The sequence below is a fragment of the Mchenga conophoros genome, linkage group LG14 (genome assembly GCF_057382185.1).
Source record: "Mchenga conophoros isolate Kocher_MC1m ecotype Shallow Benthic linkage group LG14, M_conophoros_male_GT1.1, whole genome shotgun sequence".
Lineage (NCBI taxonomy): Eukaryota > Metazoa > Chordata > Actinopteri > Cichliformes > Cichlidae > Mchenga > Mchenga conophoros.
Window position 1 is genome coordinate 5,101,712 of NC_140539.1, and position 18,375 is coordinate 5,120,086.

The following is an 18,375-nucleotide window of genomic DNA, read 5'->3' on the forward strand; positions in this document are numbered from 1 at the left end:
CTGTCCTTAACACGGATCAGTCGTCCTGTCCCCTTGGCAGAAAAACAGCCCCATAGCATGATGTTTCCACCCCCATGCTTCACAGTAGGTATGGTGTTCTTGGGATGCAACTCAGTATTCTTCTTCCTCCAAACACGACGAGTTGAGTTTATACCAAAAAGTTCTACTTTGGTTTCATCTGACCACATGACATTCTCCCAATCCTCTGCTGTATCATCCATGTGCTCTCTGGCAAACTTCAGACGGGCCTGGACATGCACTGGCTTCAGCAGCGGAACACGTCTGGCACTGCGGGATTTGATTCCCTGCCGTTGTAGTGTGTTACTGATGGTGACCTTTGTTACTTTGGTCCCAGCTCTCTGCAGGTCATTCACCAGGTCCCCCCGTGTTGTTCTGGGATCTTTGCTCACCGTTCTCATGATCATTTTGACCCCACGGGATGAGATCTTGCGTGGAGCCCCAGATCGAGGGAGATTATCAGTGGTCTTGTATGTCTTCCATTTTCTGATGATTGGTCCCACAGTTGATTTTTTCACACCAAGCTGCTTGCCTATTGTAGATTCACTCTTCCCAGTCTGGTGCAGGTCTACAATACTTTTCCTGGTGTCCTTCGAAAGCTCTTTGGTCTTGGCCATGGCGGAGTTTGGAGTCTGACTGTTTGAGGCTGTGGACAGGTGTCTTTTATACAGATGATGAGTTCAAACAGGTGCCATTCATACAGGTAACGAGTGGGGGACAGAAAAGCTTCTTACAGAAGACGTTACAGGTCTGTGAGAGCCAGAGATTTTCCTTGTTTGAGGTGACCAAATACTTATTTTCCACCCTAATTTACGAATAAATTCTTTACAAATCCTACCATGTGGATTCATGGATTTTTTTTTTTCACATTCCGTCTCTCACAGTTGAAGTGTACCTCTGGTGCAAATTACTGACCTCTGTCATCATTTTAAGTGGGGGAACTTGCACAATCGGTGGCTGACTAAATACTTTTTTGCCCCACTGTATTTGTTTTTTGTTAAGTTGCCTAATAATTATGCACAGTAATAGTCACCTGCACACACAGATATCCCCCTAAAATAGCTAAAACTAAAAACAAACTAAAAACTACTTCCACAAACATTCAGCTTTGATATTAATGAGTTTTTTGGGTTCATTGAGAACATGGTTGTTGTTCAATAATAAAATTATTCCTCAAAAATACAACTTGCCTAATAATTCTGCACTCCCTGTAGACTTAAACACACAGCGCGACCCGCGGATCAGAATCAGTGAGATGTCGCCTTTCTCACGATCGGGGCTGAAAGCCGACAGCTCGCTGATTCTGATCTGTCGGCGGGTCCGCGCTTTGTGTTCACGCCCTTTATGCGCTGATTCTAAAGCTGTTAGTTTGATGTCTCTCCAAACAATATTGACCGAACCAGCAGCAAAAGAAGATCCAAACTACGCTTCACATAAACATCGTCATGAATTCACTCTGACTTTTGCTGTTTTGCTTCCACGGCGATGCACAGCTCGCTCTCTCTCTCTCTCTCTGTACTTCAAGAACAGTTTCCCGTCTAAAAATCTGTTTTCTTCATTATTCGCTTGCTTGTTACGCACAAGTCTACCGTTGTTTACAGCGCTGTCGGCCGCTGTTTTTTTTCCCTTTTACATTCTTCCGAAAAGAAAACCTCATTTCTGCTCTTCAATACTGAACAAATTTAAACTTTTTAAAATTATGCAAAATGCAAAATGCTAAATCTCTACTAAAACCACTCTAACTTCAGAGGTAATGTTCATGTGTTGATTAATGGTTTTCTTTCGTTTTTGATGGACTGCAGAATATTTTTATAAATCCCAGGCCAGGAAAACCACCTTCATCTTTTTCTGTGTTTTATCTTCAGCTACTTTGACACAAAGGCCTCTGCTGTGATGCTCACACCTTTGATAAAGTCTTGCGTGTGTCAGCTTCCTTTTTATTGATACAAAAATATGTAAATGTACTGATCTGAATTATTTCTGACTGTCAAAATTTCCCAGATTTAAATCGAATCGAATCGAATTAAATCGAATCGTGGATCGAATCGATTCGGGACCTTGTGAATCGGAATTGAATCGATTCTAGAAATCAGTGACGATACCCAGCCCTACTCATTAGCCTCATTTACCACCTGGGCCCAGTCAGCAATCACCTCTCTGAGGTCATATAAGCTGGGGATGAACTGGATGTAGGAGGGTGGTTTTTCCTCTGGTGTTCCCACATTGTGTGTCGAAGGTGTCGGGAGAGATCCTATAGTGGGGAGTTGTGGAAGCAGTGTAGCTGCTACATGTGAGTCGTGTGGGCTTGTGGGCCCCTGGAAGTGCCTCCTCATGCTGTGGAGTTTTTTGTTTGGTTGTTCTGTTCTTTGTTGTTGCGACCTTTTTCTTTTTCCAAGTGTTATTGGTAAAATGGCGTTGTCGGCTCTTTATGTTAAGCTCATCTATAATAAAAACTATTTTATTTACTAGACACCTCTGTCTGTTCTCCTTTCATTCTGTTCCGGACCCATATGTTACCAGTCCCCCCACACAACCCTAGACCTTCATCGTGGGGACGTAACAATGATGTTAACTGCATAATCCCCAGGAGGCCCTAAGACAGCCTTATCAGTCAACCAGCAAAACCTCTAATGTTAAGTTTTACCCTTTTGACGACCCCTGTTGAGGCAGGCCCATCACGGGTCGATCAATCGTGGGCATGTGTATCGTGGTTAGCTGACTGCCTTAGCTGCCCAAGTGATGTCAGCCCTTTTTAACCATAGCCAGTGACTGGTCCTCTCAGCAGTGTTAGCTAGTTCTCCATTAGCCTGCCGTTGCGCCTGTCCTCTGATCCCAGTCTCTCTAAGCAGCTTTGCTCAGACTTAAAAAGAGGTTATACACACACAATACGGTAATATTCTGTTGAAGCACAATACGTATCACTCCGCGAGGCTCCTGACTACGGTAGCCGTAACGCTCCGACAATCCATGAAGCGGTGCGGCTTCGTAGCTTAGCAAAGTCGTACTAAAACATTTTTTGACAGATTTTTGAGCGCCGTGTTCCAAATAAAATCGGTTTAGTAATAACGACGGCCCACTTGCATGCTCTACCAAAAAATGGTATGATATGGCCCAGCCCTACTGATCGGTCTCATTTTTCCATTCATAAATTATATCTCTCACTTTCTCAGCGCACTCTCTTCATTTGTTAGTACCTTTCCATCTCAATCTCTAATCACCTTAATGCTGGGCAGACACTGTGCGATGACCTGCGAACGATGCAGGGTCTCACACTATACGGCCTGATGCTCTGATGCGACCTGAGTGCTCACACTGTGCGTCCATAAAACGAAGGTTATAACAGAAATAATGTCGCTTGCTCTCCCTCTGGCTTTCACTCACACAGACACACCACCACCATCAACTTTGCTAAATTGCTAATGAAAAACATTGATCAGGCAGCTGTGATTGAGCAGCAGTGTAGATCCAACTATTTTCACGGTTGTTGTGGTCGTGATCATTTTGTGAGGCCACATCGAAAAGGCTCGGATGAGCTTTCCAAAGTTCTACAAGTTGTGCCTCCATCGCTTGTGTCCAGATCACACGCTGCACTGCCGTACTGCTCCGTCTTTTTCCCTGACATTTGTGTTTGCGCATGCGCAGTGTGAGAAACTGCGGTGACACCCTCACGACCAAGCGATTGATGATCTGGAGCTGGTCGTGAGGTGTTAATAGCTTCTCGTTACCCCACGTATACTACACGATGCACGATGAAGGCCAAAATCGGGCCAATCGCCAAAACGGTCGCACGACTCAAAAATCGGCTCAAAATGGGCCAAAAATCGCACAGTGTCTGCCCAGCATAACAGGGTGTACGTCCTTTCCCGCTCAATCTCTTTGGCTAGCCAACTGATACAAGTCCTTTTCTCCTTCCCCTGAGTGTCCAGTCTCACATACATGATCCTGTCTGACACTCTCTTCATCTCTAAAACACCATCTCACATCCTTAAACATTGCCCCTAATCAATTTCCTCTTCCTCTGTCTTTGGCCATGATGCATTGCACTTATTGCAGAGCGAGGCTGTACATAGTACTTGTGGCTGTGAGAGCATCAGCATTCAAACATAAAATTTCTGATGATTGTGAGCTACTGTTGAGATGAATTAATGATCAAGTACTGTCTTTTATGCCACAGAAAAGGTAAAATGTTGATGTGTTCTTACTTCAAGAAGAGCTGAGATTTGGCCTCCATCAGCTCTACTCCATCTCCCTCCTCTGGCTGCAAAGGAAGACCAGCTAACAGTGATACTACAGCCTCCATACTGGCTTGGTCCAGGTCCCTTAGCATCGCACATTACACATGCATGCATGCACACAAACAGACACACAGACAAATATGAAAACAATGAGAAGGGAGTTCATCATTTCCTGACAATACAATGGTTTTATAGCATATATTTAACAGAGATGCACCTTGTCAGGCACTTGATGTCATCATCAGCAGCTTGGTTGGAGGTTCCCATTACCCAGTCTGTCAGATATTCCACCATCTTGTTCCTACAAAACACCATGAGTGAAAAATTCCATTATGTCCAAAGAGGCAATACATTTCTATGTAAATAACAAGCGGAGGGGCAGCGGGCTGCACTATTGCGTCGCAGCTTGGTGATGGACGGTGCTTGTTTCAAACCCATTGGCCACCTGGGACCTTTCTGTGTGAAGTCTGCATCTTCTCTCGGGTAGTCTAGCTTCCCCAAACAGTCAGAAGATATTCAAAGGGTTATGTTAATTTGCGAGTCTAAATTGGCCAAACGTGTCAAAGTAAGCGTCAATGGTCGTCTGTCTCTCAGTGATACCTGGGGACCTGTCCAGAGTGTACCCTGCCTTTTGCCCTGTGACAGCTGGGAAAAGCTTCAACCCCCCCCCAATCCAACTCTGAATCAAATAAGTGGAAGAAGAAAATCTAAGTGAATAGGATGTGTTCTTCAGTTAAAATGCATTAAGTCAGTAAGTGCAAGCAGCTGGTATAAAAAGTAGAAGATGTGTTTTTTTCCTCAGTGATGTGCAAGCAAACAGTGTCCTAACTGGTAGCTGGTTCTACTGACCTGAACTTCATCTCCTGGCAGAAGGACAGGTCATCTCGTCTCTCCATCATCACCTCGACCAGCTGGCACAGCTTGGTTTTGATCTGGATCGCATGGACTACATTACCCAAAATACGCACATACCTAAGGGATAGAGCACAGTTCTGTGTAGCTCAGAGCATATTCTGTGATTTTCATTACAGTTTCCAAAAGCTTCAGAGACAAATAAAATCATAATTCCATTCACTTTGAAAAAACAAAATCTCTCTCACTGACATTATTCACTTTTTAAACACATTTGGATAAGCAAACATTTGATCCTGTTTAAAACAGCGCCTATTGATAAAGTCGACATACTCTGATGGAAAACCCTAAAAGGGTTAAATGTACTGGATTTATATAGTTTTTCCTTCTAGTCTTACTCGCCCCTCACAGTATATACAGCCACTTAAAATGGTCACCTGGTCCCTAACAGGACGATGATGGATGCTTAGCCGATTCTTAGCAGTAATGATATATCTTGCCTGTGACATGGACCATGCAACCATGAGTAGGAACACCCATAAGTGGCATTTAGGAAAACCAGTTGTAATGTCTTGCATATCCAGCAGGGGGAGGAGTGTGCATTCATTTACCTTTTAAATACTTATAACAGAACCATTACTTTAAGCCTTTCTATAAAATACCAACATAAATGTTTGCTTGCACCAAATAAAAAAGAGGTTGTGCATACCAAACACGCAAGACAGAAGACAGACAGTGATGCTTGCTGTCTATGGTCAAAATCAAAACTGAAATGTGAATTAAGCACTTGCTGGATTGTGCAACACCCAGCAATTAATGCAATTTAAACAAGCTGCCATAGAGCACTCAAAATGTGTGTATGTGCCTGCGTTTTTCTGCCAGAAATTTGTGGCACTTTGTTCTAAACAATTGGGGTGATTAATAGGGTCAGTAAAAAGATTCTGTAGGAGAGGGGCACAAAATAGTAGTTTTACTAATAATGTATGGATTGCATAATTTTAAAATGCAGTAAATTGGCTGGTGTAACTGCGTTTTTTGTTTTAAACCCTTCTGCTCTGTACATCTCTGATAAATCACTACTTGTAACACATTAGGCGATTATTCAAACAGCTCTCTGACCCCTCCCACCAAAGGCCAATGAATTCCAAACCCCAGCCCAAATATCCTCTCTATGTCCAACTGTGATTTTAACAGACGCACATAGTAGTCCTGCAGAAATCACTGACAGAAAGTACTGACAGAACACTGTGATACAAACAATCTTCTTCTTTGAATTTTCCTGAATTTTATGACATTAAAATAAGGGAGTTAAGCTTTTTACATTTTAATGCTTGTTGTTCAGCTGCCGTGCTTTATCTGTATTTCATTGAAACAATCATCACTTATTAATGATCGTGAAATAAAAGCCTTCCTTCTACAGGCAAGCAGCAACCCCCCAATATGGGAATAGTTTCGGTGACTACAAGATTTCTCATAAAATCTTTTACAGGTAATAATTCAAGTCAAAGGGGTGTGTTTATAGTGGAAAGTAGATATGTCCCAGGAGAAGGAGGGGGGTACTCCGATCAGCTGACAACCGGTTGACATATGGCTGTTAGCAGCAAACATGAGTGGCTGTACCTGTAAACCACATTCACCCATTTAGTTTATGAGGTAAAAAGGTGCCTTATCCTAGATTTTGCTAGTATTTAATTCTCATCTGCAGGTCCTGGACAGGTACACAAAATATTAAAGAATTTATAATTTAATCAAACATACAGTCTCCAAAAGTTGATTGTGTTCATCTGGACATGGCGTTTTCAGTGAGAGAAACGTTTCATCACTCATGCAAGTGACTTGTTCAGTTACTGGAGACTGAAGAAGCCTGAGGACTTTGTTATTAGATAAAATGAATATTGATAAAGTTTACCTTTATGGGCAGAATCTGCAGTAGAAAAAATTTGATAAATCAGAATATATCACATCGCGAGTTAAGTATTGTGATCATATCGTATCGTGGGGTGTCTGGTGATTCCCACCTCTACTAAATATGTTCAAACTTTTGACCATACTCTTTTAATGCAAAGTGGAGATGGTTAAGCAGAAAATGTTCTACATGCCACTGTGAGATGGAATGATCCATGAGAGAAGGCTGGACCATTCTGCTAAATGATGAAGAAACTCTACTAGAAGTTATTCTGCTAAAAGGAACAACTATGTCCAGATGTTATGACATTTATTTTCACATGTTTAATGCCAAAAAGAACATCAATTTAGATTTAGTTTGTTGTGGTGTTTTATGCTTTGTAATTTCCATCACCGCACAATGTTTTAATTTCATATTTTGCTGTGATTACCTTACTAGGTTGAGCATCATGGTCTCAATGCTGGCTTGTCCCAGGTGTTCAGAGCTGCCCTCTGAGTGGTTATCTAACAGGTTCTTCATGATGGCTATGGTCTGCTCCACAAACTGTGTGTTAGTGTCGTTGATGGGAACCTGAAAAAACGGAAAGCCACAACGTAAATGTCAGTAACATTGTTACTGTACACAGTGTTAAAGAAACAAAACAACAAACACACTTGGTGACTTTTGATAAAGGACTGAATTTTATCAAAGCTGCAGTGTGATGAACCAAAACAAAGAATTGTTTAAGAAAAATCTGACAATTTAATCCAGATTTGTTTTTGAGTCCTTGCCAGAAGAAAATTTGGGGATTTTTTGGGCCAAAACCAGCCATTTAACCAAAACTCCAGCGCTATTGACAGTTAACCATGTTAAACTCTCCTCAAGCAAGGTAATGATGATTCTTTTAAATATTATGAATATATATAATTAAAAAGTAATATTAATCCATTTAAGACTGATAAAGAACATTTTTCTGCAAATTACAGATACAGCCACTCAAAACTGCTGCTTTCAGCCAGAGATGAGCCGACAGTCAACTGTCAGCTGAAAGTCAGTCGCTGAGAGTCTCCCTTTCGTCCTTGGGGCGTATACTTTCCGCTATAAACACGTCCCTTTCACTCAATTGCATAGTGGCACCAAGGGATGTCGCTTTGTTAGGGGAAAGAAAAAATAAAAAACCCACAAAAAACCCCCTGGATAGTTAGTCATAGATGATTTTCTCAGTATTATTGTAGGGCCTTTATGTTATAATATAAAGCGCATTAAGGCAAGTGTTTTGATTTCATGCTATAAAACTGAATTTAATGGAATTTTACATTCTTTTGATAGCTTTTGCTGTAAACCTCTTCACCGATTAAAATCTAAAAGAAATTGATAAAACTTCATTTTCAGCATTCAGACATTTCATACTACAAATCCCCCAAACTATTTTCAGTTAACAGTTTTTCATTCATCCAATTCAAGCTAATCTAATAAAATAGTTACAATTTAAAGGAAAATTGAATACAAAAAATAATATTCTTGCACACAAGCTTCCTCAAAGATCCCAGCCTATTGTTTGCTGGGCTGATACTTCTTCAGACCTCTGTTTGAAATATGAGTACATTCTTCACTTTTCCGTGTAAGGTTGAAACTAAATACTTTGATTTATTCTTTAAATTTCTTCTAATTCTTACATTTGTATAGTCGCTCATTAAGACCAGGTTGAACGCTAATAACGCGATTCTTTGCGACCTGTTAGCACATGCAGATTTTCCACCTATAACTAAATAATAATAGTATTCTTGCACACAAGCTTTCTCAAAGATCCAGACCTGCATAAATACTACAGGTTGGATACTTTGCAGGACATGTATCAGTCGTTGGACTTGGAGTGTCCCTTTCACAGCGCAAAATTTTTGAACCAGAGTATTATATTGCAAATCACAAAGGCGATTTACTAAGATTAGTGGCAGACACCTTGAGTAAGCAGGCAGGACTGTGATCGTTACCGCTATGACGTAATTTATTTGGAAAGTGTAAATGGTGAGAATTACCAATGGTTTTACGCACAGTGCCAGCGCTTTGTGGTTCACTCCTACAGCAGTGTTTTATTAATCATCCACATATTTCTGGCTGAAACACACACATACATATTGTTGCACAATCTGAATTAGTTTAAGTTTCGATTTTGTAGTTTATATAACAAAACATACAAGACCCTACAATAATAATTTTACGCTGTCATGTTCAGAAACACAAGTCAGCAATAATCACAGAATGCAAGCATCACTTTCTGTCTGACCTGTTCGTGCACAACCTGTAATTTTTTGGCTGCAAACATATTAATATACATATTTAATAACAAGGCTCAACATTAGCCAGCAATCGGTCAGGATTCCAACGTGGTGCTGTCACTGATGAGGCGGCAGTTTTAAGTGGCTGTATCTGTAGTTGTTTTTACTTTTAAAACTTTATCCACAATTTTCCAACAATACAGTTTATGTGTACTGAGGTGATTTCATAGGCTTTTACTGCTTCTGTCCTAAAATTGAAAAAGAAGGTCCTGAATAACAAATTATGCTACGTCCTCGTGTCACTGGATGGCATAAAGATTTTTGAAAATTGGATGAGGTTATACAGGAGGCTTTCTAAAGCTCAATTAAAAAAACGACTGCTATTAAAACAAGGGCCTATTACACAACCACATTTCTAATTTTTCTCCACTATTTGACACATTTTTACTTCCTAAGAAAATGGCTAATTTTTAACATTTATTTCTCTTTAATACGAACTCACCGGACCCTGAGTGTCAAAGAACTTGCCAATGCTGTTCTTGAGCTTGTTGAACAGCATGGGATACAGAGCTGGACTGAGCTCCAATCCAAGGAGATCCTTAACATTGGTGCGAACATGGAGGCCCACCCTGTCGTGGCCACAAACCAGCAGAGCCAGCAGCCGGTCCAGGAAGCGGCTCACAGGTGTCTCACTCGAGGCCGAAGAGCAAGAGGAGGTCATGAGGTTGGACACCTCACAAGGGCCCATAGAGATCATGGAGTGTTTACGCTCGGTCATGGAACCCATAGGTGGACTGTATGTGGGTGGGCCTGGGGTGCTGCGCTGCTGGAGGCACACACCGCCCAGAGCACACAGAAATCCTGTCATGTTGATCCACTCCTGCTGCAGGGGGATACAAAGACACTGAGGCCCAGTGGCACAACACCAGGTAAGCTATTTGTTACAAGTCTGCATTCAGTAATATCTCTGTTCATATTGCATTGTCTCAAAACAAAAATTCACATCAACAGCAACAAACAGGTCACCAAATCTTAGTTTGACTAATCAGAATTCTTTGAGACTGTTTTAATGATTGTAATGTTTAGGATTATAATTCAGTTTCCAAAATAAATAAGCTTCTAAAGATGACTGAATATAACACAATAGTGGACTTGCAATCAGGTAGAATTCAGAGCTGGTAAATAATCCATACCTGCTAAAAACTGGTGTCCTCTGCTACTGCCTCACTAGCAGTGCTCTTATATTTTATCTTAGTATTTTGTGCTTTCAGGTAAAACTAAGTCTGGTACTCCCAGCAAAGATGTGATACATAGAGACGGTAACTTCACATTTCCCTATACCTTACCTGTCCATCATCTGCCTTGTTTTTGGGAAAGTTGAGAATCTGTTTGGTGGCCTGGTCCCATTTAGCGTATGTGTCCTCCCAAGCCTACAACATTAACAAATTGTAAATTTGAGATCTGAAGATATTGTATAAATCAACCAAGAAGTCACCAGGGAAGGGTGATTACAAAAATAACAAAAAGCACATCAGTAGCCCTGAAAATGAATGTAAATTGAATGTTACTTCAATATTTCCTGGCGTAGGATGCTCTATCCTCCTCAACAAAGCCATCACCCTCTTCTGCAAGGTGGAGCGGCCTATGGAATTAAGAACAAAGCCTTCATTTAAAGACTTCTATTTTGGGATCTACAGACAATATAAACAGAAAACAATGACATCTAGATATTCCTAGTAAAGCAGGATCTAAAAAACTACTAAATCACAGTGTGTGCCTATTGTTTAGACCCTGCTTTTGCATTTTGGCTTAGTTTTTGATAAATGATGTCATATTGCGATACAGTACTGTGCAAGAGTCTTGCATCAATTTCATTTCTTGATATTTTACTTCCAAGAAATAAGAGGGTTCTTTTGAGTGGTCCTCAGCAATAGTTCTCCAGGATTTTGTAAGGTCTTTCAATGACTTTCTTTAGACACTGACTGCTTTTTTTGCTGATTTCAGTCCACTTATATCTGAGTGTTTTCACTGGAATGTTTTTCTTTTGTTGTTTGTTTTCTTTTTGTTTGTTAAGCCATATAACACTGACGCATAGAACAACCAAGGATGAAAAAAAGCCACATAACTCAGCAGACAACTTAGCCAAAAACATTTTTCTATTATCTTTAGGCACTTTACTACTTGCAGCCTGTCATAAAATTTGTTCTTTATTTAAAAATAGCAAAGATAACACAGTTTGCTAACTACAAAAACTGAATTTTCACATCACAAAGGTGATTCTCACAGAGATTAAAAATTAGAATGTGTGCAGATTGTTCTTACAAAAATGTAAAGAAACTGAACAAGTGGAGGATAGATGAAGTGGTAGGTCTAAAAAGGTATGCCAAATTACATAAGAACTGAACTCAAAATCAAATGATGATTCTAAATATGAAACTTTTTGGTTTAATATTTATGTGAATCCTATTTGGATGCTTTTCTCGGCTTGAGTGAATTGTCTGACACACACTGGCTGCTGAGGACACACTTTGTATTTTGCTTGATTGAGCATGCATCAAAACGTGTTTTCCGTTTATTTTTTTGTTTGTTTTGTGCATCAAAGCAAAATCATTTACAATTTATTCATGTGAAAAGATTCATTAGATGGCATGAAGCCAAACTGGAGGATTACTTCTAGCTAAGGTACAGGCAACATACTTACCCGTTCCCATCATGTTGCTGACAGATGCCAGTTCACTGAAAGTCATATAGTTGGGCAGGATTGTCTGAACGGGCACCTCGTCAGCAGCACTGCGGATATCAGCTTCCTCACACAGGTGGCGAAAACAAGACATGGCCACCAGAACAGCTTCGGTGTCTGGGCTCCACAAGAACATGTAGAGGCACACCTCTAGCTTTGTCTGTGCCTGCCGACAGATGGGGATGCCACCACCCATGGTGGCACACTCCTGAAAATAGCAAGTAACATCCTGATTATACCCACCTTGTGGGACATCACATCATCACCCTTCCTGGTTCTAAGCCAATGAAACACATCTCGCAAGGACTAGACTGATCACTGGGGCATACACCAGAGTAATGTGCGTAAATAAATGGGGCTGCACCTTGTTTTTGAGCAAAAACTTGTTCCTGCAGATGAGAATCTCCCTCAGCCATTTCAGAACCTCTGTCCCATTAACAATTAGCTGACCGATGAGTTTGCGGCAAATTAGGAAGAGCACCTGTGAACTGAAAAGAAGAACATAAACAAGCGGTCCTGTAAATTTCAATGTTTATAACATCAACTGAGTATGTGCTGCTTTTTTTACACTATAACAACATAAAAGCACCTTTCAGAAATGCACATCTTTCCATTATTTTCCATTAATTCCATTAACAGTATCTGAAACTGTCGACTTCATATATAAATAAGTACTAAATGGTCATTTTTGAGGAAAAGTTCCAACGAACATACTGAGTCCAACCTACTTGTGTACACTCAATTTATTAGTTATACCTGCTGAACTGCTTATTAGCACAAATATCTAATCATCCAATCACATGAAAGCAACTCAATGCATTTAGGGTCATACTGTGACGGATCATCATCATATCTCATTACCTGTAATATTTTCATTTAAGCTGTCCTGACTTAATTCACCAGTTCTAAAAAGATTAAAAGGGGCTATAGAGTCCCAATCAAAAGTTTTAGACCACTTGAAAAATAGCAAAAAAATCATTTGTTGCATGGTTGGATCTGAACAAGATTCCAAGTAGAGCTTCAAAATCCAACAAGAAGAAATGGGAGTGAGACAAAGCATTTTTTGGAGCATGCAATTTATTGCAAACAAGACTTCAACTGAAACAGGCCGTTTTACAAGCTGATGAAAGGTTTAGGACCACACCTCTAAAAAACCCTGTAGACCCCCCAAATCAGAAATCAAAATTCCAAACATGAACTCGGTAATGAATAGCTCCACCGTTATTGTTGATCACTGCAAATTTTGTTGCAGGAATCCGTGATGCAAACATTTACATGAGGTAGGTGGGAACATTTCTCCAAGTGGTGAAGACGGGTGCACGAAGGGAATCTACTGTCTGGAACTGTTGTCCATTTTTGTAAACTTCCCTTGCCAGCTATCCCCAAAGGTTCTCAGTTGCATTGTAGATTGGGGGAACATGCAGGATGGTCCAAAAGAGTGATGGTATTGTCCTGGAAGAAGTCCCTTGTCCTGTGGGCATTGTGTACTGTAGTTGTTACCACACAGACCTGGGCCCTCAGTCATGAGGGATGTTCTCTGCAACATCTGGACATAGCCAGCGGCCGTTTGACGACCCTGTACCTCTTGTGCTGCCCCCTCCACTGTGGTGGGTAGAAAGCAGCTCAGGTGGGATCTGCTTGTCATGCCAGTAACATTGGAAACAATCAGGACCATCGAAGTAAAAAAATTTTCACATCAGAGAATAAAACTTTCTTCCACCTTCCAATGTCCCATGTTTGGTGCTCTCTTGCAAAGTCCAACAGGTCAGTTCTGTGGCGTTTAAGGAGACGTTTTTTGTTTTTGAAGCCCTTCAGTCTTAGATGCCATCTGCTGATTGTGGGGCTGCCTTCAGCACCAGTAACAGCCTTAATTTGGGTTGAGGATCATCCAGTGTCTTGACAGACCCTCTCGCTCAGTGCTGGTGAAATTTTTGGGGGTCTTCCACTTGACTTTTTTGTTCCATAACCATCAGGATTCATTTAAGAAATCCTAAATTACTGTTTTGCTGCGTCCCACCTCAGCAGCGATGGTGTGTTGCGAGAGGCCCTGCTTATGCAGTTCAACAACCCGACCACGTTCAAAAAGGGAAAGCTTCTTTGCCTTTGCCATCAGAACCTCATGACAGTGTGACTACTGGACAGAAGATGACAATGAATCCACATTTTTGCAAAACCTTTGATCAGCTGTTTCAGTTTAAGCTTTGCACGCTCAAAAAAATGTTTTGTCTCACTCCCATTTCCTCTTGTTGCATGTTCAAGTTCGACTTGGAACCTTTTTATCATTCAACCATGCAAAATATGATTTTTTTTTGCAATTTTTCAAGTGGTCTCAAACTTTTTATTGGGACTCTACTTTGTTTTATACTCTATGCCCCAGCATAGACTAGACATAATAATGTCCAAGAAGTTCCTGGCTTCAATGTCAAAATATCTTCTAAAACATATTCAGCGGATGGATGTAATATTGTTTGTGTTATGAAATAAAAACAAATTCACTAAAAGGCAAGAAAATGAGTCACAACCCTTTGGGACATTGCTGAGTCTTGATGGGAATGATCAAATTTAAGATCTCTAGCTTCTTCATGAAAGATAAGACTGTTGTACCTAATGTCCCAAAATGTCTCTATGGGGGCATCAGGATTCCACAGCTCTATGTTCTCTGGTTGGTGCAGAACTAACAAAGCCTGGAAATCAAAAGAGCAAGAGGAAGGAGATTTTAGACTTAAGAGAAAGAACCAGGAAGAGGTAAAGATTAACAATCAAAAATAAAAAGATCAGTTCCTATCTCTATTATAATAACTTGCATAAGAAATTTACCACAATTCCAGAGACCGTGAGACTGTGTAAAATTTGAGACAAACCTCAAGAGATATCATCACTTTGGGTCAGAACTTTCAGAAAAAAGTATTTTTGAAATTGTTCTTTAGCCTTAAGCTGAATAAATAGCTTGAGCTGTGTGATCATATAAGTTCAACTAGCTCTTTCATTGTTTTTTCCTGTTTTATTTGTTTGTGTTTTCCACAGAACATATAAAACACTTTCTTAAATTGAAATAGGAGACAACAGCAATAATCAGTTGTCTCTAGTGAATTCTTGCTCCCACAGATGGATTCCACCTCTACAATCTTTGAATGGAGTTGTAGTTGGAGTCCTTGTTCTGCAGCTCAGCAAATCCCCGCAGCAGAACAAGAGCACCACGGCCAACTACAGTCAACAACTATGAAGTTGGTGTCTGTCTAACAGCAAGACAACAGACTTTAGAGAGAGAGAGCCGAATGGTATTAGGGATAGCAAAGTCCTGCTCAGCCTACTGACTGGCTAATAGCTGGATGTTATTAGTCATGTGAACATTCACATGTGTAAAACTGAAAGGAGTTTTTTCCCTTTTATTCCTGCTTTTCATTTTAAATATCTGTAGGAAGTGCACCGAGCATTGAGCATTGGACTCTGACCTCCATGGCTTCTTGTGAGAGCTGGGTACTGTTGGTTAGCGGCACCAGCTGCACAAGGCCAGTGATGAGCTCTGCTGTGCTGCTCTGCATCTCTGGAGCTTGTTTCACTGGATTCTGATACACAACGACACAAACAAAAATATGAGCATACTTGCAAAATATTGAAGTCGAAAGATATTTTTGTACCAGTTTAAACAAAGAAAAATATCAGTTGTTTCTAGCTGATAAGACAGTCCAACATAAATGTAGAGGGACTCACATGCAACATGAGTTTGGGGTCGGCATGGATGAGTTTAACCAGAGCAAGGAGGAGGCACTTGTAACTTCGAGTGTCCAAATCTGTGGCTTTCTCTTTGAACTTAAGGCTGGTGGTTTTCTTTCCAATAAATGTTAGACTCTGTAGCAGGCAGCAGAGAGAGAGGCAGAGAGAGAGAAAAGACAATATAGCAGTAACTAGTAGCCAAGTGTAATTATATACATGTATAATTATATTGCAGAGTTGACTCTTTATTGTAATAGTACAGTTTGTCTTTTGCCATGTTTAGTTGAGGCATGCTTTCTCTGACCTTCAGACAAGTTTGTTTAAATAAGTAAAACAGTTTACAATATCCTTATGCCTTCTCACCGGAGTCATGCGTAGGGGGGCATGTGTGCCAGTGCCTTGGGTTACACGGTTGAGGGTGTCTGAGAACATGAAGCGAAGCTCTCCAGAGTGGCAGTATACTGCATCAATCTTAGGCCACCAGTCCAGGTGGGACTGAAATAAAACACAGGACAAGAGATGACAAGTAAGTCACAGAACACTTCAAACTGTTGCAGGACCACTGATGTATGAGCCTATGCAAACTTACATTGTTGATTATTCTATGTAACGAGTTGACCAGGACAAAGTGAAAGGTGGAAGGGGATGACGAGGCCAGGCAGACCTATAAGACAAAGAGGAAGCACCCCGAGATTTACAGGAAACTTCTCATGTCATGCACCTTCAAACAAAGGTTAACATGGCATACAAGAAAATGAATATCACTTTTTTCCTGTCTACCTTAAAGTGCTGGTTGTTGTGAGGGTTAATGCGGAAACAGGACACAAAGCAATCCATCATGAGCTCCACATCAGCATTCTGACTGCCCGTTCCCCTCCAGAAGGGTTTGGCTGGGTTGAACAGCAGAGCCTGATGAAACACAGTCACTTGATGTCATTCACAAGCACATTTCTACAAAGACAAACTTCATCACAACGTCCTTATAGATAAATATAATAAAGGGACCAGTTACAGCAGTTACAAATACTGTTATATACAAAACGTATAATATGTATAACATATGTAATAATAATGAATGAAGTAATATCTTTCAAAGCCTTTGGATGTTCTTTAAAGTCCGATCTGCATAATGATTGTTTAAGGATTGTCCTGAAAAACAGTAAAAGCCAACTGACTTGGAGCAAAGGCTGAGAAGGGGAACTGTCCTCAGCATCGCAACAGAGATGAAAATAAGACACACACACAATGCATTAACCTGCCTACTAACACACACACACAGACAGCCAATGAAGACCAGCTTACACTCGTAATCATAGTCATATAGTTCATCAGTGTGAAACACGCTTACTAACAAATACCGAGTTCATCCGTTTCAGTGCCACCAATCAGTGATCCGTCAATAAACTTGGTGGTTAATACAAGTGTAAAATGCTTGCAATATGAAGGCACTGATCTTTTATTTGGATCTTTCAAACATGCATTTCTGTTATCATGCTGTCCTGTCAACTTGCAGGGTTAAGATTTGACATGTAAACTAACCGAGTGTCATCATGTCAGGGGAACGTAAAATAAAACACCAGTGAACAGAATGTTGCAGATGGTTAAATGTGACTCAGATCCACCGCTGTATGCATGTGAGTGGAGACTCAAACAAACTGCTGTTATTCCTGCTTCTGATGAACTGGTGAAGCTTGCACACCAACACACACACACCTTATATACCATCTCATCCATATATAAGATTTTTATGTTTGTTTAAGTGTAACACTGAGGGCTGTGGAAGCCCAGCAATTTCAAATTCCTGTGTATGATCTGTATGTATAGTTTTTGACATTGAAGCTAAATTTGACTTTGATTACATGGGAACAAACTTGCTACATGTAACAGCACATGGGAAGGGAGCTAATGAGCAGTTCGAGAGAGAAAAAACAGTGTCTATTTGACAAAAGATAAGTGTACAGCCAGGGTAATTCTCACTGAACTGATTTTATAGGCTACATGACGGCATTTCACGCGTTTCTCTTTCAAAGACTGAACAAAACGATTGGGGCTGCGGCTAACATAAATGCAACAGTACAAACAGTTGAAAGAAACTGACGTTCCAGGGGTAAAACATCGCAAATTAGGTGTTCAGGAAGCATCTAACAACAAATGTTTGTGTTGCAAACAACCGCCACACCATATTGCCAGTTTCACCAAGCAAATACATTGCTGTGTTGAGGCCTAAACCAGGCCCCAACACTTTTTAACGGTGGACTTAAAGAAACCTGTCAGGTTTTATCCCTCTGGAGGGGTCCACATTTTTTGATCGGTCGATGATTTAATAATCTGTTCTCCTTTTAAGTGGGCTTGTGAGATTGAAACTAAAGGGCTATAAAATACCTCACTAAGAACAGCCCGAAGTGAGCTTCAGAGAAACTCACCTTTCTGGGACACATGTTCACACCACATGGTCAGACCCTTTGTCTAAAAAGGATTGCAGTGATCCAACCCATTCCAAAGTCACAAAGATTTTTATTTATTTATTTATTTTATTGATGTATTTATGTATTCATTGTTTGTCTTTTGGAATGAATGTAACTGGAGCCTCGTCGTCTCGTCTCTCTATAAACTGTACTGCATACAGCAGAAATAACAATAAAGTTTGACTTTTTG

General features: G+C 40.5%; 1 protein-coding gene across 4 annotated transcripts in view; it reads right to left on the reverse strand.

The window, feature by feature from the left end:
• The window catches only part of nf1a (neurofibromin 1a), a 140,492-nt gene that overhangs the window by 84,194 nt on the left and 37,923 nt on the right, over nt 1-18,375 (reverse strand). For 2 of the 4 annotated variants that reach the window (XM_085244846.1, XM_085244843.1), the window contains exons 10-24: nt 16,501-16,629; nt 16,310-16,384; nt 16,084-16,215; nt 15,718-15,855; nt 15,459-15,572; nt 14,611-14,690; nt 12,371-12,494; nt 11,968-12,214; nt 10,835-10,908; nt 10,613-10,696; nt 9,769-10,170; nt 7,442-7,581; nt 5,103-5,225; nt 4,471-4,554; nt 4,221-4,337 (exon numbers count right to left, since the gene is read on the reverse strand). In XM_085244846.1, the coding sequence (XP_085100972.1) occupies nt 4,221-4,337; nt 4,471-4,554; nt 5,103-5,225; nt 7,442-7,581; nt 9,769-10,170; nt 10,613-10,696; nt 10,835-10,908; nt 11,968-12,214; nt 12,371-12,494; nt 14,611-14,690; nt 15,459-15,572; nt 15,718-15,855; nt 16,084-16,215; nt 16,310-16,384; nt 16,501-16,629 (2,063 nt within the window). The remainder of the gene's footprint in view (nt 1-4,220; nt 4,338-4,470; nt 4,555-5,102; nt 5,226-7,441; nt 7,582-9,768; nt 10,171-10,612; nt 10,697-10,834; nt 10,909-11,967; nt 12,215-12,370; nt 12,495-14,610; nt 14,691-15,458; nt 15,573-15,717; nt 15,856-16,083; nt 16,216-16,309; nt 16,385-16,500; nt 16,630-18,375) is intronic. The other 2 variants (XM_085244845.1, XM_085244844.1) reach the window with 2 other exon arrangements.